Source organism: Protopterus annectens, chromosome 4.part0 (assembly GCF_019279795.1).
Source record: "Protopterus annectens isolate FY-2018-M chromosome 4.part0, PAN1.0, whole genome shotgun sequence".
NCBI lineage: Eukaryota > Metazoa > Chordata > Ceratodontiformes > Protopteridae > Protopterus > Protopterus annectens.
This window is the reverse complement of record NC_056733.1, coordinates 1840489892-1840516540: the sequence shown is the minus strand read 5'-3', so window position 1 is coordinate 1840516540 and position 26649 is coordinate 1840489892. Positions and strand designations below refer to the sequence as shown.

The 26649-nt window shown below is 33.4% G+C and overlaps 1 protein-coding gene across 1 annotated transcript in view; it reads right to left on the bottom strand.

Moving 5' to 3' along the window:
* Window positions 1–26649, bottom strand: part of LOC122800042 (gamma-aminobutyric acid receptor subunit alpha-1) — a 742598-nt gene that overhangs the window by 327738 nt on the left and 388211 nt on the right. The window contains exon 5 of the mRNA XM_044069521.1: window positions 6942–7162. Within this exon, the coding sequence (XP_043925456.1) occupies window positions 6942–7162 (221 nt within the window). The remainder of the gene's footprint in view (window positions 1–6941; window positions 7163–26649) is intronic.

The window sequence follows — 26649 nt, the reverse complement described above, 5'->3', positions numbered from 1 at the left end:
GCACTCCCAAGTCCAGCCGAGAATCGAACGGGAAAACCTCTTGCTGTGAGGTAACAACGCTACCACTGTTCCACCATGGCTTTGTAGAGAATGACAGTGTAAAGCAATATTTCTAACAAGTCTTGCTTATATGACAATTATTTCACCAAAAAGTACTACAGTAAGGAAACAAAGCATTTCTTGTCTGAGGACCTAATGGTTGCTCTCCATGCAGGGTAAGCATACAGATTTGTCCTGCTGCCTGCATCAGCAAACCTTGATATATACAATTTCTGTAAGAGTGGTAAGATGGAGGTACTACCTGCTAAAACACAAAGATCCAGTTAATAACTTTTGTTAAAGAAATTCACTGCTAGTTCCTGATCTTGTGTAGGTTGTTTAAGTTGTTTCAGTAGTGTATTATTTGGTGGTGCTGCGGTAGCATTGTCACCTCACAGTAAGACGTTGTCCTGTTCGATACTCAGCTAAAGTGTCTTCTGTGTGGAGACATGCATGAATGGGCATACCGTCGTTGAAGGTTGTGCGTCAGAGCTGGCAACTCGGTATGTAAAAATCTACTGCCAATCATAAGTGGACCGGAGTTCCACTGTGGCGACCCCTAACTGGGAAAAGCTGAAAGATACAACAACATTATTTGCATGACATATTCAGAGCATTCGCTAGCTGACCTAGTAGTATCCATTGCAGTCCCCCAGCCTAGTACACTTCAACTCTAATTTGAGTGAGGAGCAAAAGAAAAAAAGTTTATTTAAACAAACTGCTTGCTACAAATGTATTGCATGGTGAATGCTGAGGGCTTTATTTCTGAAGGCAAATGCAATAGCAGCACTTTTCTCAATGCTGAGATGGTGCTACTGTCCAATCAGCATCTGCCAATCGTGTGCCCTAACATCTTGTACCTAGGGCAGCTACATTCACTGCACCTTAACTATGTGCCTGAACATACTATATCATGTTTGCATTACAAAAAAAGGAGTAGCATTCTCACTGGTGCAGTGTTAAAACATCTGACCAGTTTGTCTATACTTACCCGGATAGAAACTAAGAAGATACAGCTACATATATACAGGGAAACCTCTGTATATACAACTGAATAGATGCTAGCCTGTACAATATAAATGCATCTAGGTGCAGAGAATTAGACACTCTAGCTCATGCATGCATGTATAACTGACCTATACACCATGACAAATATCAGGACCCATATAGTGAATCTGAGTCCTGGTAGTCAGCTGTGACTAATACACACTGAGTATGTTGTGGAGGACTATAAAACATTACACAAAAATTCTAATACTGGCATAGAATAATTTAGAAAATATTAAAATTATCTAAACAATGGTGTCAGTACAAGTGAAATCAGTTATGTGTTTGTGTGTGTGTGTGTGTGTTCACAGATGTATCAATCCATATATAATATATATGTGTGTCATATATGTGTGAGTGTGCATGTGTATACACCCACACACAAAAATGTTATTTATCTATATATATATATATATATATATATATATATATATATATATATATTTTTTTTTTTTTTTTTCAACAATCTTTTTAAGGTACCTCCATACCACCTGTTATTTATTTATTTATATATTATAACTCTAACATTGCACAATCCGGGAGAAAGGGAATATTCCCCACCACAGTACAGTAGCTATCTTGCACAGCTATCGACCAACTGTTTTATATCCATACAAAGAGAGAGAGAAAGATTAGCTGTAGCTATACAGATATGGACATATATCATTAAAAGAATGGTAGTACAAAGCACACCATGAATACTGTAGCAAGCTACAGTCAGAACTGTAAGGAAAAGTTTAAATAGATAATGTCAGCCATGTGATCAACTGAATATACAATTAAACTTTAACTCTCACTAAATTGAGACAAAATACTGCAAGTAAAATATCTAGAACTTACAATGATACAAGGCAAACATGTTGCAAACCTGTACAGTATTGTAAAATCAATAAATGCCCCGGCATCCACAATGTGGAGACTCTCCCATCAGTCTATAAATATGTTACTTTCAGAGTTTTAATCTTAGAGTAATGGGAAAATGTTGTTGTATCTTTTGGCTTGTCCAGGTTGGGGGTCACCACAGCGGAACTCCGGTCCGCTAATGATTGGCAGCAGATTTTTACGTACCGAGTTGCCAGCCCTGACGTACAACCTTCAATGAAGGTTTGCCCATTCACGCATGTCTCCACAAAGAAGACGCTTTAGCTGAGAATCGAACAGGGCAACATCTTACTGTGAGGCGACAATACTTAAGAAGTAAAAATGCATTTTTTTCCATGTGGTCTAAGTCACTCTATCTTGGACACAGTATTAAACAGCATGATCCACAAAGGAACAATGTTGTCAAATGTGCAGGACTTGTATATAGACATACTTAGCACTCTGAGTCTCAGCAAAGCATTGCTTGCTAAATTGTAGTATTCCCTTATAAAATTTCATGATGTACTGACTTTGTAAGCTGGACTCTGTAAACCTCTATAACATACACAAAATGTGCTTTGCAGACACCCAGCAACATATGATGTGTACAAAGTGCAGCAATGGTCTGGCACAAACACAATGCCAGTATTGCATGGCAGCATCAGATTGCCCAGCATAAGAAATTAGCACATCTGTCTTAATAGCTAGGGCCCTAACTTTATAGTTTCTTAACTATAGAAAAATATTTTGCATGCAACACCTGCAACACCACCGTTATTTCAGCAGTAAACCTGATTCCCTGACATGGTGGCTGCAGTCCATGTGCACACAGATGCACTTGCAAACACACATACAGATGCACACACACACACACACCCAATCACACATACACACACACACACAAACACATATGCACGCATGAACACACACACATACACACACACAAACACATATGCACGCATGCACACACACACACACATACACACACACACACACACACACACACACACACACACACACACACACACACACACACACACACACATCCTTGGCATATAGTTAGTTGCTCCTCTACTTTTCCTAGCCTTTTTCTTTTCAGGGCTTTTGCCTCTATTCTTGAGGAAAAAAATCTGAAACTTTTGTGTTCTGCCTGTTATATAGAGCCTTGCACAAGCTCCTAACATTTAGAGCACATGGAAAGCAGTGAGGCACCCTAATGTTTTGAAATGCTGTCTGGATGATCATAACAGTGGCAGGTTATAATGCAAATAGTTTAGGTTACTGCAACAATCAGGGGAATAGCTAGGCCATTTGGATCCCAAGGTAAGGCCCACATTGTGTGACCCCCACCTACAGATTAAATGTTTTTTCAACAGGTGTTGGAAAAAATGCCTTAACAACTTTTCACAAAAACATAGACCAGGAAGCTCAATAGCATGTCCAAGCAGGAAGTTTTATTGAAAGTTTAAAGCATTTTTCATAGTTGTTATTATTTTAACTGTCATGTAATAGATAACCAAACACAACACAGGTTTAGTAATTTAAAGAAATCACACAGGTATCAAAAATAAAGCAGAATTCCACACAGTCTACATCTCTTTGCAGGTAGAGTCCAAATGACAGCAGCAGCATACCAAATTACACTATTATTAGCTTGATAAATATGAAGTACAACACAGAGAAACATGAACTGCGATTGTGGCATAGACAAAAAATCATGACCCAGTGAAGAAGCAGCTAAAAATATACATCCTGACCCTTCAAAGTATGCCTATAAATACTTACCGCCCAAGCAAATTAGTGTGTTTTGTGACACCATTTGTACCTGAAGTTTGCATCATATTGACAATTCCTAGTAACACAATGTTTTAATATTTAGTGCTAGTTCGGTGAGGACTGGATCATCTACACAGCAGTGTGTGGTTTATTGTCTGTAACAGCATGCCCCAGTGGTATAATAAGCTACCAGACACTTACAGTGTGCATGGTTACTATCTAACAACAGGGTTGTACTGCACTAGACAATATAGGTTGCACCTCTGAGTGTCTTATTTCACTTATAAAATGACTCCCAAACATAACAAATAAATAAAGATAAATGCAAAGTGTAAGCAAATAAGCAACAGAAGAAATCAAAAATTATTGAGGGAAAAAACGGAAAAAATAGTCCATTGGATTAAATTGCTTTTGACAGTATGAGTCATAATGGGTATATCTCATATGCGGGTTCCCTTCAGAATGTCGAAATGCTGGAACCTTGAATTTCATATGGACGAGACCATATGATCGAAGTTTCAGAATTTTGAAATTCTGAATGGATATCTGCATACAACGCGGAATGGGAGATTTTCCTTTTCCTCGCTGTACAGCAATCTAGGAGTTGGTATATTTATGTACCGGGGGTGTGGGGTGTGCAGGGGAGACTTGCCCCCCCTGCATAATCGTTTAACTAGTTGTTTTTTTTTTTTTTGTTTTGGGATTTGTTTTGGAATTGTGATATTCCTGAAACATTGATCATATGGTCTCGATCATATGACATTCGATGTTTCAGAATTTCAAGATTCCGAGGTGAATCCCTCATATGTATAAGGTGCATGGTTTGATATTTACCTTTGGGAGGAAAAAATTGGCTAGGCTTAAAAGGGTCCATAGGGGTACATAGCCTAGTACTAAACTATGAACTTAGACACACACACACACACACACACACACACACACACACACACACACACACACACACACACACACACACACATTGTTTGTTACTGTGTTACTGCAAAAAATAAACCATCACTGATATATATCCAATTATGATGCTAGTCATCAGTAAAGGAAGTATCTAAGCTAAAATTAGCTTCATTTTATTTAAAACACACATTTTATAAAAGACCAGTAATAATCCTAAATATCAAACCTAGTAACTATTTGCATACTGCATTACATACACCTATAGTATTTTATGATGCTGTTCAACTACTTAAACCCCTAAACCAATCTCTGTCTCAGACATACAGTATAATACGTTGGGTAGTACAATTTGTTATTCTGCAAATCTGCAGTAATTATGATTATTTCAACTCCTTCAGTAATCCATGAAAGTAAGATGTAGTACCAAAATAAAACATATCCCCCATCGACCCCTTCAGTAATCTGTTCATGCAGCAAAATGAACTAGTAAGTAAGCCTACTTACTTCAGAGACTTTTTTTTTTCTGCCTAACCTTGCTCCCCTTACAACAAATGCACCCACTATGAGTGACTTCAATTGTGAGAACACTACATCCCTCAGCTCGCTGTGGGTTCCAGCGATACAGGGCAAGACATTGTCTTTCTGGCCCTGCGGCAGCCAATCTCAGGTCCTTTTAAGGCACTGCTGATACAAGGTGATGTCATCAAGTGCAGGAGGCACATAGGACCATCTTGGACATCTGCTTACAATATGCACATTGCCATTTCCCTTAAAGGGAAATTAAAAAAAAAAAAGAAAAGCACTTGACTAAAAATATATTTTTTCTTTTTTCTCTCTTTGTCAAGTTGTGTCCTGGACAAGACAGCACCAGGGTTGATTGCCCCATTTAACCCACCTTAACTACTCTACTAGCAACAGTCATATATCAGAACATCTACTGTTATGGTAAAATTTACTTATACATCTGTACTTTCTGAACCTTGCAGAGCTTAAACAAGCTGCTATCTGATGTATGATGGGGAGTAAGGACACTTTTCATCATGTCTCTAATAAAAGGGATAGCCTAGTAGAAAGGTCTCTTTTCTTGCAGTATTGGGATCAATTTTTTAAAGTTATTCAATGAAATAAGCCCAATAATAACATTCGCAGCTGATTATTACAAACTGAGTAAGTGTACTTCCTCATGAGTATTCATTACTTTTGCTCTTTACTTGCTTTCTGACTCATTGAAACTGAAGAGCATTAATCCAATTTTCTTTTGATTCCAAGCTCTACTAATGTATTATTTATGAAAGAACATTAGGAGCTTTTTCAACTACTGTGCACTCTGTTGACACTCTGTCTTTCCCATATGTCTGCCAGTGACCATGGTTTGAATTAAATTTTATTCAAACTGGTAAATTAATAAAGAAGCCAAAAATGAATCCACAAGTTTTATTTAAGCGCTTTCGTTTTGTCAGTAAGAAACTTCATCAGAGGAGGATGGAGGGAAGTCAGCTTGTTTGGACCTGTGTTCTACGTGTTTATACATAATTTTATTCAAGTATGCGGTACCCCACTGCAGATGGATCAACAGAAAAGAGGTCTGTGACAGGCAGTAGATGTAAAGTTTGTAATGTCAGCTAATTTTTTAGCGTGTGATACATTTTACCCAGGATCCCCCTCCATTTAAACCACTACAATTGCAGCAATCATTGACCAATGCAGTCAACACTCAGCACCTGAAAATATTTACTTTTGTTTGTGTTTATATCAGATGGATGGGGATATTTATAAAATCAATGGGAGTTGTTGTTGTCTTTCGGCTTTTCCTGGTTAGGGGTTGCCACAGTTGAACTCCAGTCTGCTAATGATTGGAAGTAGATCTTGACGAACGCCAAGGTGCCAGCTCGACATTCAACCTTCAACGAAGGCACGCCCATTTACGCATGTCTTTCAAGTACTTGTTGAAATTAATTTCCTTTAGTACACCACCTTTTTATAATCAACAGCATTGTCATAGCAATATGGAACACTTAAAATTGCAGTGCATTTCTTGTTTGTGTTCACATCCAGTACTGTCTACTGGCAAATTCTAACAGCTAAAATGGCTTAGCTGCCACAACAGAGCAAGACTATTATTACATTACTGAATCCACTTCCATTCTAAACCCTGTTGAAACAGTTCTAGGTGAAACTGTTAACCTGATTTATAATGCTCATATTGTGACTATATTTCAATACCTGCAGTCTCTTCAATCAGTTTGATTCTGCTCCAGCTAATGAAATATTTGTTCAGATTTCTGCATTTTGTAAATTTTTATTACCTCATTGTATAAAGTAGAGTTCCATCTTCTGTAATTCTTAATAATTTATTAGGCATGGTCATGTTGTGTGCCACTGATTTCTTCCCATTATGAAAAAATGTGTCTGGTGTCCAGATTTTGCTGGCCATCAAGTTGTTTAGTCGAAGAACTGTCATGGGTCCTGTGAATTTCAATCGTTCATCTTTCCAGCTTTGTCGAAAAAACACATCAATTGTATATTCCTGCAAATGAACAAAGCACACACTGATATAATATCTTTTTTTCCTTATAAAAATAACAAGAATAAATAACAAAACAAAGAGCAATATACAGAATGCAAAAGTGAATATTAGCCTTGAGCAAAATATCACAGTAATGAAACAGAATACTGTAGAACAGAGTAGGAAAGAATGAATATATAACCATCACTTCAGAAATGAACTACTGTTGAATAGATAATAACAGTACTACATGAGTCTGCTGTTATTTATTTATTTATATTTATTATTTATTTACCATATGCCCAACATATAAATCTGTGACCTTACAGTTTTGCCCCTTCATCGGTTAGTATGCTGCTATGCTCAGTCATGACACCAAACACAAACATAGCTACTAATGATTTTTGCAAAGAAAGCATTCTGCTCCCACTAAAAGAAATTATGAAAAAAAACATAGAATTAATTAATTAAACATTTCCCGATTATCACACTTTCTAAAGTTGCTTAAAAAGAGAAACTTTAAATACTGCTTACAGTTTCTATAACTATTTTAAAATAAGAAGCAGAAAGTATCCCCTGCACATTTTTTGTCTTTATTATATAGAGCTTTTCTGCCTCTTGAGACAGATAACATGATTATCAAACTGCATATCATAGATATATATATATATATATATATATATATATATATATATATATATATATAAAATCAATACCTTTCTAAATTAAGTACACAATATTTGCTGTAATTGTGCATTAAAATCCTTTGTGACTGTCATGTTGTTAAATGGAAAGAGAATGGCTTGTTTCTTAATGTCAAGTTAAATATATATTGCTAAGGTGATCAAAATACTTTCAGAAAACTGTTTCTTTAAATTTATAAGGGCACTTGAGTTCATGTGATAGAAACTGAAGAACACAATTGATATTTTGAAATGTGAATGACTTATTTAAATAAGATATAAATATCAAATCAAGTATACATTGAAAAACAGCTATGTTGCCTGAAAGTGCTTGATGTTCCGTCTTCGGTGTGTTATTTCTTGGCAAGCAATAAAATAATATCATTAATTGCTAGTTATGTGATTTGCCCAGTGCGCTTTCCATACTAAGTGAAATGAAATCAAGGCAAAGCTCATAAATGAATCATTAAATATAGGTAACTAACTAGACAGACAGTCAGATTATTACACTTGGCTAAATATTTAAACAACCAAAAACAGTCTATTTTGAGAATGGCCTATGTTATCTGAAAGCATTAGGGGTTTCAGTTTAATGGTGTTGTATCATGACAAACAATAAAACAGAGTAATTAACTGTTGGTAGTCTGATTTCTTCAGTGTTCCTTATTTTCTAATTGAAGTTAATTCAAGGTCAAGTTCCTAAATTAATCTTTAAACTATGACAAATAGATAAATAGATGTACAGATAGATATTTGCTGTTGTTGTTCCTTGTGTTTTATCTTGACAGCAATAAACAAAAGAATTAATTGTTGGTGTTGTGATTTGCCCATTGCAGCTTCCTTTACAAGTGAAAAGCCATTTTACAAAAATGATTCTTTAAAGCATCTATAAAAAGTGTGATAATCAGAAAAATGTTGAATTTGTTAATCCTATTTTCTTTAGTTATGATTTGTTTTAGAGGCAGGAGAATGTTTTCTTTGAAAATCATTAGCAGGAATTTTTGTGATGGAAGTTTTTGACTCTTGACTGTAGATGATTAGTTATTTAGTCGAGTCCAAACGTCAGTGACCCAACGGACTTCAGTATGCCAGTCTTCTCTGTCAACTACTATTTGTGTAAGTTCTTTTAAATTCATATGCAATACTTCAGGCAATCCACCTTAGTATTTGCTGCTCCTTTCTCTTACATTGTCTTTCCTAGCAACAATGTTTACTTCAGTGAATCCTGTCTCTGCATTATGAGGCCAAAGCATTTGAGTTTTAGTTTTACTCAGGGCATCTAGTGAACATGAACAATTTTTGTATACTTCGCTAAGTACAAATTGATTTCCTTTCTTGCATTCCACTGAATTTTCAAACGTTTTTGCTAACACCGCAGTTAAAAAGCATTGATTTTCCTGGTGCAAAGCTTTAATTATAATCCTTATGCTATTACTGGAAAAAACATAGTTTTGGTTCTATGAACCTCTTGAAAACGTGATTTCTCTGTTGTTGAAAATTCTTTCGATAGCATTTCTCCTGAAAAGCAAGAACCTTCTAACTTCATGACTGCAATCACTTCTGCAGAAACTCTTCAGCACAAAAATGTCACAGCTTCCACTTCTTCTGCATCTATTTGCAAAGAGTTAAAAAGGCTAGATGACAGTATTTTAGTTAGTTTTCTACTTTTACCTTCAGCAACATGCTCTTCAGCTTTTCCTCTTGTCCAACCATCTGAATGGTATCATCTGTGTATTTGAGGTTAGTATTTCTCCTGACATTTTTAAAATATGTTTATTAAAATTTTATATGCAGTGGATATAAAAAGTTTACACATCCCTGTTAAAATGCCAGTTTTTATGATATAAAAAATGAGACCACTATAAATTATTTCAAAACTTTTCCCACCTTTTATGTGACCTATAACCTGTACAATTCAGTTGAAATGCAAACAAATCTGTTAGGGGAAAAAAATATAAAAAATAAAAAATGTACAATACGCTGGTTGCATAAGTGTGCCCACCCTTAAACTAATAATTTGTTGAAGCACCTTTGATTTAATTACAACATTCAGTCTTATTGGGTAGGAGTCTATCAACATGGCACATCTTGACTTGACAATATTTTCCCACTATTCCTTGCAAAAGCACTCCAAATCTGTCAGATTGCAAGGGCATCTTTTGTGCACAGCCCTCTTCCGGTCACCCCACAGATTTTCTATTGGATTTAGGTCTGGGCTCTGTATGGGCCATTCCAAAACTTCAATTTTCTTCTGGTTAAGCCATTTGTTTGTTGATTTGGATGCATGCTTGTGGTCATTGTCATGTTGAAAGGTGAATCCTTCTTCATCTTCAGCTTTCTAGCAGATGCCTGAAAGTTTTGGGCCAAAGTGATTGGTATTTGGAACTGTTCATAACTCCCTCCACCTCGACTAAAGCTCCAGTTTCAGCTGAAGAAAAGCAACCCCAAAGCATGATACTGCCACCACCATGCTTCACCATGGGGATGGTGTTCTTTTGGTGATGCAAAGTGTTGCTTTTGTGCCAAATGTACCTTTTGGAATTGTAGCCAAAAAGTTCAACCTTGGTATTCTCAAACCATAACACATTTTCCCACATGCTTTTGGGAGACTTGGTGTATTGTTTTGCAAATTTTAGCCAGGCATGGATGTTTTTCTGTGTAAGAAAAGGCTTCCGTCTTGCAACCCTACCCCATAGTCAAGACATATGGAGAGTATGGGAGATTGTTGTCACCTGTAGTACACAACCAGTACTTGCCAGAAATTCCTGGAGCTCCTTCAGTGTTGCTGTAGGTCTCTTGGCAGCCTCCCTAACCAGTTTTTGTCTTGTCTTTTCATCAATTTTGGAGGCATGCCCAGTACTTTGCTGTCCCTTATTTTCTCCACTTTTTGATGACTGTCTTCACTGTGTTCCATGGTATATCCAATGCTATTGACATTTTTTCTACCCTTCTCCTGACTGATACCTTTCAACAATAAGATCCCTTTGATGCTTTGGAAGCTCTCTGCGAACCATGGCTTTTGCTGTAGCAGACAACTGAGTAAATGTCACGAAATCCTACTAGGACAACTGAACTTTATTTGGGATTAATCAGAGTCTCTTTAATTGATGGTAGGTGTGTACCCAAGAAGACTGAATGCTGTAATTAAATCAAAAGATGCTTCAACAAAGTCTTAGTTTAAGGGTGTGCACACTTATGCAACCAGCTTATTATAGTTTTTTTATTTTTTATATTTATTCCCCTAACAGTTTTGTTTGTTTTTCAATTGAATTGTACAGGTTATAGGTCACATTAAAGGTGGGAAAAGTTATGAAATGATTTATTGTGGTCTCATTGTTTTATATCACAAAAACCTGGCATTTTAACAGGGGTGTGTAAACTTTTTATTTCCACTCTATAGGAGCAAACTCTATAACATAATAAAACAAATAACTATTTAATAAGTTTCTCATCAGTTCTTTCTGTAAACATCATTAAGATCAGTTAATTTGCTCTATAGTATATTTATAAATTTTGTAAATGAAAGTGCAATGTATTATAGAAATACATGCATGAATTCTATAAATACGATGTCTGCCGACAATTTTAATTCCAGAATTTGATTCATCTAAGTCAATATTTTGAGTTATATATGAATCATATAAATTAAATATCTATGGTGGCCACATACAGATATATCTTACTCCTTTCCTAGTGTTGAACCTGTCAGTTATTCCATATTCAGTTCTCACTGTTGCCTCTTGTTCAGCATATAGATTCCTTAGGTGGAAGACAAGGTGACATTACATCCCCACTTGCTATAGTTTGTTACTGCCCACAAAGTCACAGGTTTTTATTGTAGTGGATAAAATAAAGCAAATATTCTAGACGTCCTTTGCTTTTCTCTAGTATATCATAGATATTGGTAATATGAAGTCTTGTGTTTCTGCTCTTTATACGATCAGCTTGTGCATCTAGTAGTTCTTGGTCCATATATTTGCTTGATTTCTTTTTGTGTGCAATATTGTGTTGCCACCTAATAGAAAATATCACAAACTGTTGTTCATAGCTTTCAAGTGAATATATCTACCAAGTCTAATCTTTAAATTTCTTTATCAGCCCCACAACCTATTCAATGTAAATATTATTGGCCTTATAATTAGTTGTTCTGGAGATTTTTCCATTCTTTATTTTTTTTGTCTAAACTGGTAAGATGTAGATGATCACATTTTTCTTTTGGCTGAGAATACAGAGCTCTTCCATCTCTGACTGATAACTATATAGACAATGCTATTTTGGTATGTCATCTGGTGATATCCATGTGTAAATCTATCTTTTAGTCTGTTAAAAGAATCTCCAAGATATATAGAGAGGCACTGCACAGGCACCCAAAATTAATTCCTGAGGGGGTCACTGCATAAAGAGCTGAAGCCTTTATCAGACATGTTATACACTGAGTTGTGCCAGCAGTCTAAGCACAGCAATGCACAGCACACCCTGGAGTGTCTTTGTCAGGAGCAAAGATATAGTAGGGAACATAACCAACATGACATGTCACAGCTAGGGTAGGCTAGTGCAGTCAAATCAATGCCTTTTTATGCATGCATGCATGCTTATAAAATTTCAATAAAGATATTTTTAAAAAATGTTGGAAGAAATACTAACTTCAAAAATACAGATGATACCATTCAAATGGTTGGAAACTAGGAAAAGCTGAAGAGCCTGTATTGAAGGTGAAAGTAGAAAACTAACTAAAATATTGTCATCTAGCCTTATTAATTCTTTGCAAATAGATGCAGAAGAAGTGGCAGCAGTGACTTTTTTTAATTTTATGAACTGAAGGATTTCTGCACCTAGGACAAGAAGGGCATCACATCATCTATCAGACCAATGCGGGTATGCAGAGCAAAGTGCCAATCCTGTTTGTCATATATTTAAGGATGGAATGGAGTAGCTAGAAGCAGAGTCAAATACAGAGGGGTACCCATTCTTTCTCTCACTCTCTCTCTCTCTCTCTATATATATATATATATATATATGTATATAAGTTTTCTTTAAAAAAAGAGTACCTTCAATAGAGGTGCAGGAACAGACAGACATTCAAAGAACCCATTCACACAGCATGACATACAAACAATTGATTGGGAGGAAAGAAATTGGCACAGACTTATAGAACTGTAGACTAGTGGTTATGTGGACAGTTAGATAATGAACGTGGAATAGGGAATGACACATGACAGAGGAAGAATGCCATATTAGAAAGAAGGAGGTATATTGGCAAAGTTGGATGTCAAGCAGACGCGAGAACAGCAAACCCAGGCATTGCTCATCTGAGTTTTCATTGTTATGGACCAGCTGTTCAGCCACCAGTCTGTTAGATAGGGGGCTACAGGACATAAAGTTCAAATAGCTGTTCTAGAATGTGCTGTACATTGTTGTGTTCATCAGCCAGTTGCCATCTCATTTTGGCAGTTAACATCCTCAATGACTATTGTCAGGAGATGAGGGGAAAATCCACAGGTGCACTTTCTAAAGAGTAGAATCTTTCTTTGCCCATCCTGAGAAGCCAGGTGCCAAATGATGTATTGCAGTATCTAAATCAGGGAACTGTAAATATTATCAAGCATGCAAACAGAATGGAGTAATAGCTAGAAACATCTGGAAAGTGATGAGCTAGAAGAAAGATAAATAAAAATCTGAAAAGTTGTCAAAGAGCACATGTTCTAGCATTATAATAATCAAAGGCTTGTGAATATTTCTGATCAGGTATTCAGCAAATATTAAATTGTAAGGCATTCAACACAAAAGCCAGAAACAGATTACAGCATGGATGACAAAGTCATATAACAGCTAGGAAAACATACTTCAAAGGAAAAGACAGCTGAACTGACAGGCTAGTGTGACAATAATAAGGAAATTGCAAAGTCTGGTGATGAATTAAGAAAAGAGATTCCTCACAGAACAGGCTATGCAAAAAAAAAGTCTGGAAGAGGAACATGGATATAGAAAATATACAACTGAATGCAAGCAGATTCACAAGGGTGTAGCGGTAACAAAACAAACTTTGTTTCTCCTAACATAAATAGGGGTGGGGGATTCACACTGGTGATGAAAAAATCCAAGAAGTTGGAGAAAGTTAAGGATAGCTGCAACTGAAAGAAAAAGAGTAAAGTAGATTGCTACATGTTCACAGAGGAGTGAGTGTCACTAGCAGAGTATAGCAAAGAGGTCTGAAGGTGGTATTAAGTTCTGGACTATTCTTTAAAATCGTAAATGAGAGAATATTGACCATATGGTACAAGGCCTCACTGTGGTATAGAAAAAGGAGCAGGGAAAGCAGAAAATTCCGGAAGTGGAAGTGCAAGGAAATTGGAACAGGAATAATACGTATACACTGGGAATAAGATGAGTTAAAAATATATCTGAACAATGAAAGAATAGTACAAGATGGGGAGACTATCTAGCAAACACTATGCTTGCTATGGTTAGTGAAAGACCAGAAGACAGTTAATGAAAATGTAAGATCCCTAATACTAGTTACATCAATGGAAGTTATGAAATGAATAATACATTCTGAAAAAGGGAGACAGGAAATGGAGCATTCAATATAAAGAACAGTAACACCAGAACAATGAGAAAAGAGAGAGGGGAAGGCAAACTGTGAAAAGAGGGGGCTCAGAATGATCAGACAATGCAGCATAGTAGATGCTAAACATGGGATAGGTACAAAAAGATGCCTGACATATAGAAAGTGATACACAGGAGAAGGGAATCAGGACACTAAAGGGGAAATAACTGAAAGGAAGTGAGAAATAGTAGTACAGGTTAGAAAAGTTGCAATATGAGGATGAGGACTAAAAATAGTGAGAAGATTGCCTATTGTGAAAATTGAAAAATAAGTGAAATGAAGCACATGTTCGAATGTGCTGTTTAGCCAACACTTTGGTATAGAGGGATAAATCCCTGGATAAAGCCCAGGCACATTAACTTGGATTAGTAGGACAGGTGTGTGAAGTGCTGAAAAGAGAGGGTGAACAGGCACATCTTGGTGGGAGGCCATGCAAATAGATGCACATCTGGGTTAATCTCCAGAGAAAGTTGGGGGGCTTGAAGGGGGTTGTTTTCCTCAGTGATGCCAAACATTGCGTGAATTGCCTCACAGATAGAAAGATATGACAAAACTCTCTTTGCACATTTGACTTCATTCAGTACATCTGCACTCATGGATGGATGGGAATGATAGGGGGTATACAAAAAAATCCACGTCTATAGTAATGCATTTATACAACAAAGACCTAAAATGTGATACAGCCCAGTAGATGTGTTATAACAGAAAAGTGAACATATTTTCTCTCTATTAAGATAATAATCAAATACATGAGTATGTCTCAGAATACTACAGACTTATATGAAACATTGGCACAATATTTTTCTCTTCAGTGTCATACACCACTAATGTATTAGCATGCAACATTTCTTTTTTCTTTTTCTTTTTTTTTATTTTAAAATATTAATCAATTACAATAAAGAAACATAAAATTTACACAAAGTAACTATTTATAATAGTCCATATTCAATAATTTTAACATACATAAAAGAAAATGATTAATTTGTTTAAATAAATAAAGTAAAACAGGATCAACATTCAATTAATATTATTCTAGTAAACTTTCTACTTTCAACCAACTGTTTTGCATAGAATTATTATTATTATTTCTCATCTTAATACCATGCAATTCATTATAACCAACAGTCTTTGCAATATTTATAAATTCAACCATTAAGGGTGTACTAGAATTCTTCCAGATTTTAGTGACCACTTTTCTAGCTATTGCTAAAATATCCCCAAATAAAATGATACTGTGGTTTAGGAATAACCTGAAGAATTGGAACATTGCAAATTGCTAAAGATTTAGTTAACTTAAAAATTGTCAGACCATAATGCTTGCATACATATAATAACATTATCCCAAAAAGGTTTTGATACTTCATAATAAAAATGTAAATTTTGCCAATCTGCTTTTAAACTGGAATTACAAGTTCAGCATCTAATATTCTGTTTCTTATAAATAAGTTCAATTTTATGTGGGATAATAAAGGCTTTATGTAAAATTTCCACAAAAATATCTTCCATGTTAAAGATCTTGAAGTATTTACACATGACCTTAATATCATCTTTTTAACAGAACCTGAAATAATATTTTTATTTAATTGACGGAAAAAGTCCCAATAGTTGTCTCTGACATTTCACATATATGGTTTTATTAATATGTATATAATTTTATATGTATCCTTTATTATTATTTAAATTATGTTTATATTTTATTAAACATTCAATAAGGCTTGGAATGTATTTTTATTAGATTATGTTATACATCCTATTTTAGATACTAAATAGTTGATGGTTTGTATTGTAAGTCAATTATTTGAGTCAACATCACATTTTCTTATTACACATTCTAAAGTATATATTTTTTCATTTAATAATTGATTCCAAAAGTGACATCTTTATTTCTTAAGGTCAACATTATATTTATATTTGAAGAAGCTATATAATCTTCTGTTCTATAAATGTGTTCCAAATTTTATTAAATTAATTAGAATTTATTTTAAAACTATTTTTAAATAAAACATTCTTTATTAACCAAATAAAGTTACTTGGTATGACTTGATTATGTAACTTTAAATTATTTTTATCTATTTCAAACCAAATATTATCATGTATAATTCTCCATCTTGCTGAATAATGTATATTTAACCATAAACTTACTGTTTTAAAAAAATGAGGATAATATATATGATTCTATGCTTAAAACCAATTCCTCCATCTTCCTAATTGTTTATATGATGATCAAAATATATTCTACATTTATTAGAACTCCAAAAGAAATTTCTAAGAATAGTATTACTTCTCTTAACATATTTTTTGGAGTATAAGTTGGATGATAAGTTTTGAATAACATACAATATTTTTGGTAAGATTATCATTTTAATTAAAAGTAATCTTTCTTCCATCAAAAATAGAAAGTATTCCATTTATTTATTAACAATGTAATATTTTTCATAATGCATTCAGAATTTAATTAAACTATATATTTATAATTGGTTGTTAGAATGATACCTAAGAATTTTATTGGATCATTATTCCAATCAAAACCAACATTATTCTGTAATTTATCATTTTGTTTTTTGTTAAGTAATAATGTTGCTGTGTTATTATTATTAAAAAGTTAGGCTTGATACTTTTTCATAGTCATGCAATTGATTGTATTAATGTTCCTAATGAAGATTCTATATTTACTATTGTTAATAAGATGTCATCTGCAAAAGGTTGTATTTTAAAGGAATATAAATTCATTTACTTCAAAACCTACACTTTTTTATTCATTCTAATAAAATTAGCTAATAGCTCTATAATCAAGGCAAAATGTAAAGCTGAAAGAAGGCATCCCTGTTTTGTACCTTTATTTATTTATTTAGTTAGTTAGTTATTTTTAATTATTTTAAATTATTTTGAAAGATATGAACCTATTTTAGGATAAGGATAAGAATGTTTATATAGACATAGAATTAAATTTATGAAGTTGCTTGAAAATTGTAATTATTTAAGTGTCTCAGCAAAATATATCCACTTTACTGAGTCAAGTGCTTTGGATCTAAACTTATAACTGATAACTCTTATCTTTTTATTAGCATAATCTATTAATGAAATAATTATTTTAATATTATCTTGAGTTTGTCTATGTAAAATGAAACCCCTTTGATCTTCATGTACTAAAATAAGTAAGATTTATTTAATTCTATTTGATAGAAAATTTTATAAATTATATTTAAAAGCGACATAGGTCTATATGAAGAACATCATTTTTGGATATTTATCTAATTTTAGCATAGGTGATAGGAAGGAATATTTCCAAGAGAGTGGAAGAGTGGCATTAATTTTAACTTCTGTATAAAACAGTTACTGATTCAGTTTGGAGCAATGTATAAATTTCAGGAATAATTCCATCATTGCCTTGTGCTTTATTGTTTTTATTTTTTGTTAATTTATTCTTTAATCTCTGTCAAAGTTATAGGCTTTTCTATTCTTATTTGCTCTAAATGTAAGTATTTTATGGATATTTTTACATAAAAATTCTTTCATATGTTCTTGTTCTCCACAATTGTCCAATTTATTTAAATTTTTCAAAATAAGTTCTAAAACACTCTCTTCTAAGTCTGTAGCATTTTTTTCTTCTTACCATTTAAATATTGTTAATATGATTGGCTTTATTCATTTTCTTGGATCTAATAGCTAATTTATGTAGTCATATTGAATTCAAAGAATATGTTTGTAATTTATATTACTCAAGATTAATTGACACTTTATGATGTAAAATGTTTGCATATTTTAGGATTAAATCAGTAAGCTTAGATCCTCAATCTTTATTCCCATTTTGTATAAGTGCCTTAAGTTTATCAATTTCAACTTTTAATTCTAAAAGTTTTTTTTCCCATTCCCTTTTTTATCTATATACCAACTATATGTATAACCATAAATATATGCTTTTAAAGCATCCCATAAAATGGCATCAGAAACTTCTTTAGTATTAAAAATAACAATTTTTCTATTTCTTTTAAAAAAACATTCTTGAATTTTTTCAATTTTTGCATATATGCTGGAATTCTTTTATGTGGCATTAATCTATTTATTTTAAGATTTATAATAACTGTTATGGGATTATGGTCTGACACAGGATATGATGTTATTATAATTTTTTCAATTTTAGTAACCAGTTCATTAGAAACACACACTTTATCTATTTTAGTTTGTGTACCAAAGCTGTAAGAATAATGAGTAGATATCAATGAATTTGTAGTTATAAAAGCATTAATATCCATGTACCGCATAAATGAAATTTGTTAAGGTCTTAGCTGTAGCTGTAAATCTAAACTTTCTCTGGGACTTACAATCTTTACTTTTCAATAAACATTTAAAGTCTCCAGCTAAAGTCAGTTTTCCTTTCATATATGATGTAATTGTATCCAAATATTTTCTTGAATAATGAGCTACACTTCAAGGTATCCTGCTAAAGCATCATTTTTTGTGTGTAATTCAATAACTACAGTATTCAGCATCCCATTTTTATCTGAATATGTCTCTTTAACAATAGGCATTATAGTACTATATTTACACAGAACAACAGTACCTTTTCTTTTTGTTTTAAAATGTGAACTTGAAGTCATTGTATAGCCCTTATATTCCAATCTAGCAATGCCATCTTGAATTAAATGTATTTCTTGTAAAAATATGAGCGTTTTGCATATTTAGATATTTAATTAAACTCCCACCTTTAGAGCTATTATTTACACCATTTCTATTCAATGAAATGCATTTAATTGAGTCATGTTAAACTTAAGACTGCAAAATAAAAAATATCATGATCATTCTGCCATTTCTTTATAAAATCTAAACATCTATTTCTAAAAAGATGAGGCATTCTCTTAATAAGTATTTCATTTATGCAATTCAATATGGACTGAACTCTCCCCCCAACAAAGTATCTAAAACAAACCTAACCACAAATGTTAAACCCATCATGGAACTGATTGTTCCTAGTTTGATGAGAAATCTCATTCAGTCTATCTTCTTTGCTCTAAATTAATAAAAGTGTCTACTCTAATCTATCATTTTTGCTACTGCCTTATACTATCATAAAACTTCAATGCAATATATAAATAAAAAGTAAGCATTAATAAGGGATGAATTTCAAAACAATTTCTAACAAAAACATACAAAAATCAAGTGATATCCTTCTTATCTAATACATACAATAATTTTATAGATATATTTTAAAACAATGGAAAAACATGTTAGACCAATAGAAATGTAGAAGAAAAATTAAATTAGTTTCAATTGTTAAAACCAGAATGATCATCTGTTTAGAAAATACCATAGTCAGTCTCAGAGTTAATTATGAATATCTTCACTGAAAAATTATATTCTAATCTTATTAATTAATCTTATTAGTTTTATTAATATTGTAATCATCGAGTACAATGCCCCATTTGGCATGTACCTCACTAGACACCTGTAACAACTGGAGAGGCCGCAAAAGTACCTCACAAAGAGTATCCTGGGCTTTAAACACTTGTCCTATATGGGCAGACTCAAAAAACTCCAACTATTTTCTGTCTCATATTGCCTACTTAGAGGCAATCTCTGCTTGACTTACAAAGCCAGCTCTGTTAGAAATGCTACATCTATAGAAATCCCAATCCCTCCACACCACACGCTCCAGAGACCTCAACCTCATTACTACAATTAACAGAACATGCTGGAGGGACAGGTTCATAACCCAGAGACTGCCCATGCTATGGAACAGACTTCCCATACATGTCAGAGTACCTTGCTGACCCTCTTCAAGAGAAATCTTGATGAGTGGAAGGGAAACAGAAAATTCACCACGTGGATAACACCAGTGGCTCTACTTGACAGAGGCACTGGGAACTAAGGTTGCATGGCACTATGCCAAGGTAATCTTATGGCTAGGCTTGTAAAGGTCCCAGGGCCATTAGCATAGTACACACCTATGAACCTATGAACATATGAAAGGAAAACTGTTATTTGAAGCTGAGAACTTGAAGACTGACAAATGTATCAACTTTTGACGTTTAATCTCTGGAGTCGGGACTATGAAATAATAATTTCTTTTCACATTTATCTAAAAGATATTGGGAGTCATCAAGAGACACATAAGTGACTAAAGATATATGGAATTTGATTTTTTTAAATCAAATTTATATACTGCCATCTTAATATAAAATTAGAATATCTATCTAATCAGTTAATTTAAAATGGAAAATAAAAATCAAAACGTATATTTATTAAAGATACATTTTTAAATATGAATTTAAATTATTTCCTAATATAATTGCACATATGTATATATTCACTATATTAACAAAACTAATATTTGTGCTTGCAGCTTTGAATAAATTACTATCTAAAAAACCTATTAAAACAAAAAATAGCTCAAAGTAACTAATTTTTAATAAATCACCATTCACTTATCAACCATACATATTTACATCTCCTAATAAATTTAAATAGTTTTCTTAAGATCATTTCATCATTAACATATATCATTTGTAAGCACAACCCCAAAAATCTTGACATTACAATCACATTTGGCAATTATAATTTCTATATGAATGCAGTCAATAAAATAGGAAGAGAATAAAGTTATTAATACATATTTATGTGTAAAAGTAAAGTGTATGAAAAACTAGAACTACAAATTACTATATATCAAAGTGAGTAATATTTACAAATGAAATAAATGAAACAAAAGCCTTTTACAGTAATAAATGCTGACCACTGCTGGCAACAGAATATGATTTAGTGAATTATATACATAAAACTTGTCATGTCATTAAATACTGACCAATGTCATCATCAACCTTACCTTTTGTTAATTCATATGTGATAACTCAATTTTAATAAATAGACTGCTGATTGAATTAAAATGTTTAGTTGCAATCTGTGACCCCAAAATAAAACAATATCACACAACACCAGTGACATATCATATACAGTGCGGCATCACATCATTTGGAACACCAAATAAAAACTTTAAAGAATGCTTTAGATATGCACTTTCAACACACTATTATATCACATTTTATCTGTTTGTATATGTGTACAAATGACTTTAAAATAATGCAAACATAATTTTGTATTTTAAGTTAAATGCTTTGACAAGAAGATATATCAAGTCAATAGGCATTTATATAACATTATTAAAATGTTATATGCATTTTCTTCTTGGGCCCAATTTCCTTCTCTGATGGCGTTATTTATATCATGCTTTTGTAACAGCACAGTAGTATTCCTTATCAGACACTTCATTTCTACCTTGTATAACAAAATTGCCTAACCTATCTTGTCTATGTTTTGTTGCATAACATGCAGAGATCTATATTTCTTGTTTCAATTTGTTTAGTCATTTATTTTTTAACACAGTCATCTATCCCTACACATAATGCTGAGCAGTACTTTTCTGTTATTGTCCCTGACTTATTTTTACAACTGCATTTCTCTGGTCCTCTTCATTTGAAATATGTAGTCTGAAATCACAGTACTTCTGTTTAACTAACTCTAATATATATATATATATATATATATGAACAGTCCTTTATTTTTTATGATGTTCATACTAAATATTATACCAGATGTACTACATCAATAATCAATATAATGTGAGTAGTTGTCACATATTTATTAAGCAGGAGCAAAATATTGTTTTAAGCTTTGATGTCATGCAGTTAAAATTTACAAATTATAAAGTATTTATATTTTAAATAATGTTCATATAATATCCTGCCATTTAGTATGAAAATATATCGTCTCCTTTTAGACATAAGGAAGTACATGTTTTAGCCAGTCATCTTGCTACAGGCATATTAATTATGTGCATCTACACAGTCCAAGTTTGATATGTCTTCTAGTTTCAGTACTGATGACAAGGTATATTGGCTCATCCCCCCAATGAAAGGGAACAGCATAGCAAAAGACTTAAATCAAAAATGCTCTGTTCTCATTTATAAAGTCAGACATAAATCAATATCTCATCTGTGGGAGGTGACCACAAAGCTATTTAATCTTAAATTCAAGTATTGACCCCTGTGAGACAGTATACCTACTCAAATAAATATAAAATAAATTGCACATTTTCTTGACCTCCTCCGGATCTCCTACCATGCCAATAAGAATCTGTTGATTACTCTCCACTAGCAAACCCATAACCATTCTCACAATGAGTAAGGGTCAAGTGTTAAACTTAATGAGTTCCACACACTAGCTCAGCCATATTTTACTTACTTGCGGTCTGCTCCACAATTATGCCCTTAGGTGTACTCATACAAATCTCTCAGTTATTAAGCACAAATGTTTCAGTATGCCAGGGATCTGCACAAATGAGATTACCAGCCTTTTCTCAAGGTGTGTGTGAGGGGTACCATAGTAGAGATAACACTGATCATTACCTACCAGGAGAGCATGAGGGTTCATAGCCATGTCCATCTCACCAACAGGCCATTTTACCACCACCTATGCTGTTACATTAATTGGGTTATAGTTAACATGTACAGATACACTACCCCTCCATCTTGTGTCTGCCTGTTTCACATATTTCCTGTTGTTATTATTAAGTAATTAAAGCATTCGATGGAACTACTAAGCTAATAAACACATAGGACCGAAAAAAATATTAGTGTTGATGTGCCCACCTTGGCAAAATAAAATAAACGATATTGGTATGTAAAATTCCTTTAATGCTTCCTTTATAGGTTTTTAAGCCTAACCATGCTATTATTTTCTAGACAAAAGTGTGTGTGTGTGTGTGTGTGTGTGTGTGTGTGTGTGTGTGTGTGTGTGTGTGTGTGTGTGTGAGAGAGAGAGAGCTTAATTATATATCTTGCACTCATATTTAAGTACAGCAGGACGGTATTCACATGAATTTAATAAAACATCTGTATGATCTGCCAATAGATAAGGGAAAATAAAAGACTTCCTAAAATACATGGCAAAGCAGCTCTTCAGAAAAATACCACTGCTGCTTTGACAGTCCTGTGGCAGATAGCACAGCCTGTTTATTGCTTTCCATTAGTGAAGTCATCCTGTTTGCTACTCGATACGGCACTACTTCTATGGCCACTTCAAAGTCTTTAGTGCTGTTTTCTGCTGTCCAGAACACACTTCTACCTGCACTTGTGAATTTTGTTTATATCAAGTACAAGAGGGAGCCAATCAGTTAGCTGATACATAATTTTAACTGTAAAATGAGTGAGAAAAACCTGTCTGTAAATCACTTTCAATTCATCTGAGTTTACACTTTTCTCTACTGTTGTGCAAACTGGAGTGTGTGTGTATGTGTGTGTGTGTGTATATATATATATATATATATATATATATATATATATATATATATATATATATATATATATATATATATGGTTTACTATTAAAATATAGTAAAAAAAAAGGTACTGATCAGCAAACTATGTCACCAAAAGTACACATTACCTAATGGCCCTAATGTCAAAAATCACTGTTAATGCCACATTTTATGGCAGTTAACAGCAATTCCACCCTTGCCATAATTCCCTGACTAGTATACCTAACATCCCATTTATGCAGGGGGGCAAGCCCCCCTGCATCCCCCACACCCCCTAACTAGATATTCCAACTTTGAGATTGCACTACAGTGAGGAAACGGATGTGTTTCCCTTACCACACTATACCATGATCCCTCTACATAATCGACTGTTCATATTTGCGAATGCACAGTACATTCGCATATGTAACGTTTGATTATGTAGCTTGCACACATATCAACATTTGTAGTTTGAATAGTTCACAGGTGTACAATGCTATGTTGGCATTGTAATAGTAAACCTATATATATATATATATATATATATATATATATATATATATATATATATATATATATATATGTAGTTTGGAGGTATAGTGTTCCCCAGCCCCATACCTCTCAACTTTCCAGTCCTTTGCAGAATTTCCAGACTCATCTTCAGCCCCACACCTTCAGTCTGTTCTCTGTGAAATTCTATTTTCTAAACTGATCTTTAACAAATCAGTGAATACAGACGTCAGAAAACACTAATAGATACAGCAAAGCAACCTTGCAATGCACCTCCCATCTTCACTCCTGAAAACTACCCAAACATCCAGTGAAGCACAACTCACTAAACAAAATAACCAATCCATATTTAGCTTGCAACATCATGCAGCAGACCCACAGAAACTCCACACTGACACCCAACAACTATGAAGACTGTCCACCGATGAAAAACAGATCATAACCACACCAATCAAGCGCAAGAGGCAACACAGCAACAATGGGAGACAGCAACAAAACACAAATGCAGGAATCCCAGCCCAAATCTCTGTCAGCCCCTCAATGAAAACACCACTCCCAAATTGCAGGCAGTCCAAAGCTCAGGATGACAGAACACACTAACAGGACATGCACAAGGACCAGACCATGCACAAAACAGAAGAACAAACACAACACAGAGACAATGCACTGCACAAACATAGTCAGACCATCCAAAACAAACCATCTCACCCTTCCAATAAATTACCAACAGCACAAGTCAAAATAAGAAAAAACATCATGCATCACCATAGGCATCTCTCCACTTTTTCATTTACATGCTTCACAATATCCATCAAATCTGGAAAGTCCTCTCATAACTACATATTTTATCTGCTGTCACATAAACAGAAGAAAAGATGAGATCTACCATATTATATGTGTATGTATATATACATCTAATTTTAAACTATGAATTACTTTTTTTAAATGGATGTCTAATTTTATTAATATATTCAGAGGCATGCAACTTTCACAGCAAACTTGATCTTTGATGTCTTAATCACACAATGCTGACCACAGCTGTTTCTCATTCACTCAACTATGAAAGTGCGAGACGTAAGCAGGAAATAAGTAAGTATTTTGCAAACAAACAGAATTTTGAAATACTTGAACTGTCTTTGAAACAATACTATTAAAAGAAGCCTGTAATAGGCAACTTTTTTAACGAACAAATTACATTAAAAATACAATCCAAAGGCATCAATGTAGTTCAGTACGATTTCCTATATATGTAATCTAACTTATTTTGACATTATAGACCTCTTTTAACTATAAAGAAAAGTAATTTTATTTTATTTATAAAACTATTATTTATATATTCCAAATTATTATAGAATTAGTCACGTGTTCTCTAACCAACTTTATCTAAAATTATTATGTGTAACTAAACATATATAATAGAACATTCACACACTAGTCATACTTATTATAACATAAACACTAATTAATTTAACATTAAAATCAATAAGAAAAAATATCAAAACAAGTTATTACCTTTCTGAAGATATTTCAAAGTTATGACTGATGGCCAAAAATTAAGCATAAACAATAAATAAAATACTCATTTGTCTCTAAGCTTTTTACTCTTCTCTTTTACTGTCCATTCACTTCTTGTAGCTTGTCTCTTTAAAGATGAACTCAAATCCATATCTTCTATAGCATTAAGTAGATTATTATTTTGAACAAAAGAATCTGCACCTTCTAAGGATTCAAAAGTTTTCTGTCTGCCTGGTAAAACCAACCTTAATTTTGTTGGGTAGATCAGATGAGTTTTTATTAGAGATATTTTAAGGCCTTTTAAAAGGAAAATACATACCTTTCTTTTTGAAAGTATCAAAGAAGAGTAGTCATTATCAAATCTAATAACAGCATCCCCATTTTTATAGGTGAAACAGACCCACAAAGTTTTTAAAATTAAGTCTTTATCTTGACTGGAGATAAATCTAACTATTACAGATCTTGGATTGGAAGTTTTGCTTTTTCAGATCTTGGATTGGAAGTTTTGCTTTTTGACATTATTGTAGATAAGAATGTGTGAGCCCTCTCTATACGAAAAGTCAGGGCTTCAGGAAGGTTTAAGATTAATGGTGACCAAGAAGTTAAAAAAGTCAACATGTTTTTGCCTTCTTGCTTCTCAGGAACACCATAGATCCTGATAGTGTTTCTCCTTACTCTATACTCTAGATAATCCAGTTTTTCTAGGTATGTGTTGTTCTGTTTAAGAAAAAATTCAGTTAGTCTACTATCTATGTCATTAACTGATTCTTCTATGCCAGATATTTGAAGTTTTTATTGTATAATAACTACATTAATTAGATCATTTTTTTTTTTTACAATCTTCTTTAATTGCATCTATTCTTGAATCAAATTTTTCCATTTTCAAAGATAAGTCCTTTATATT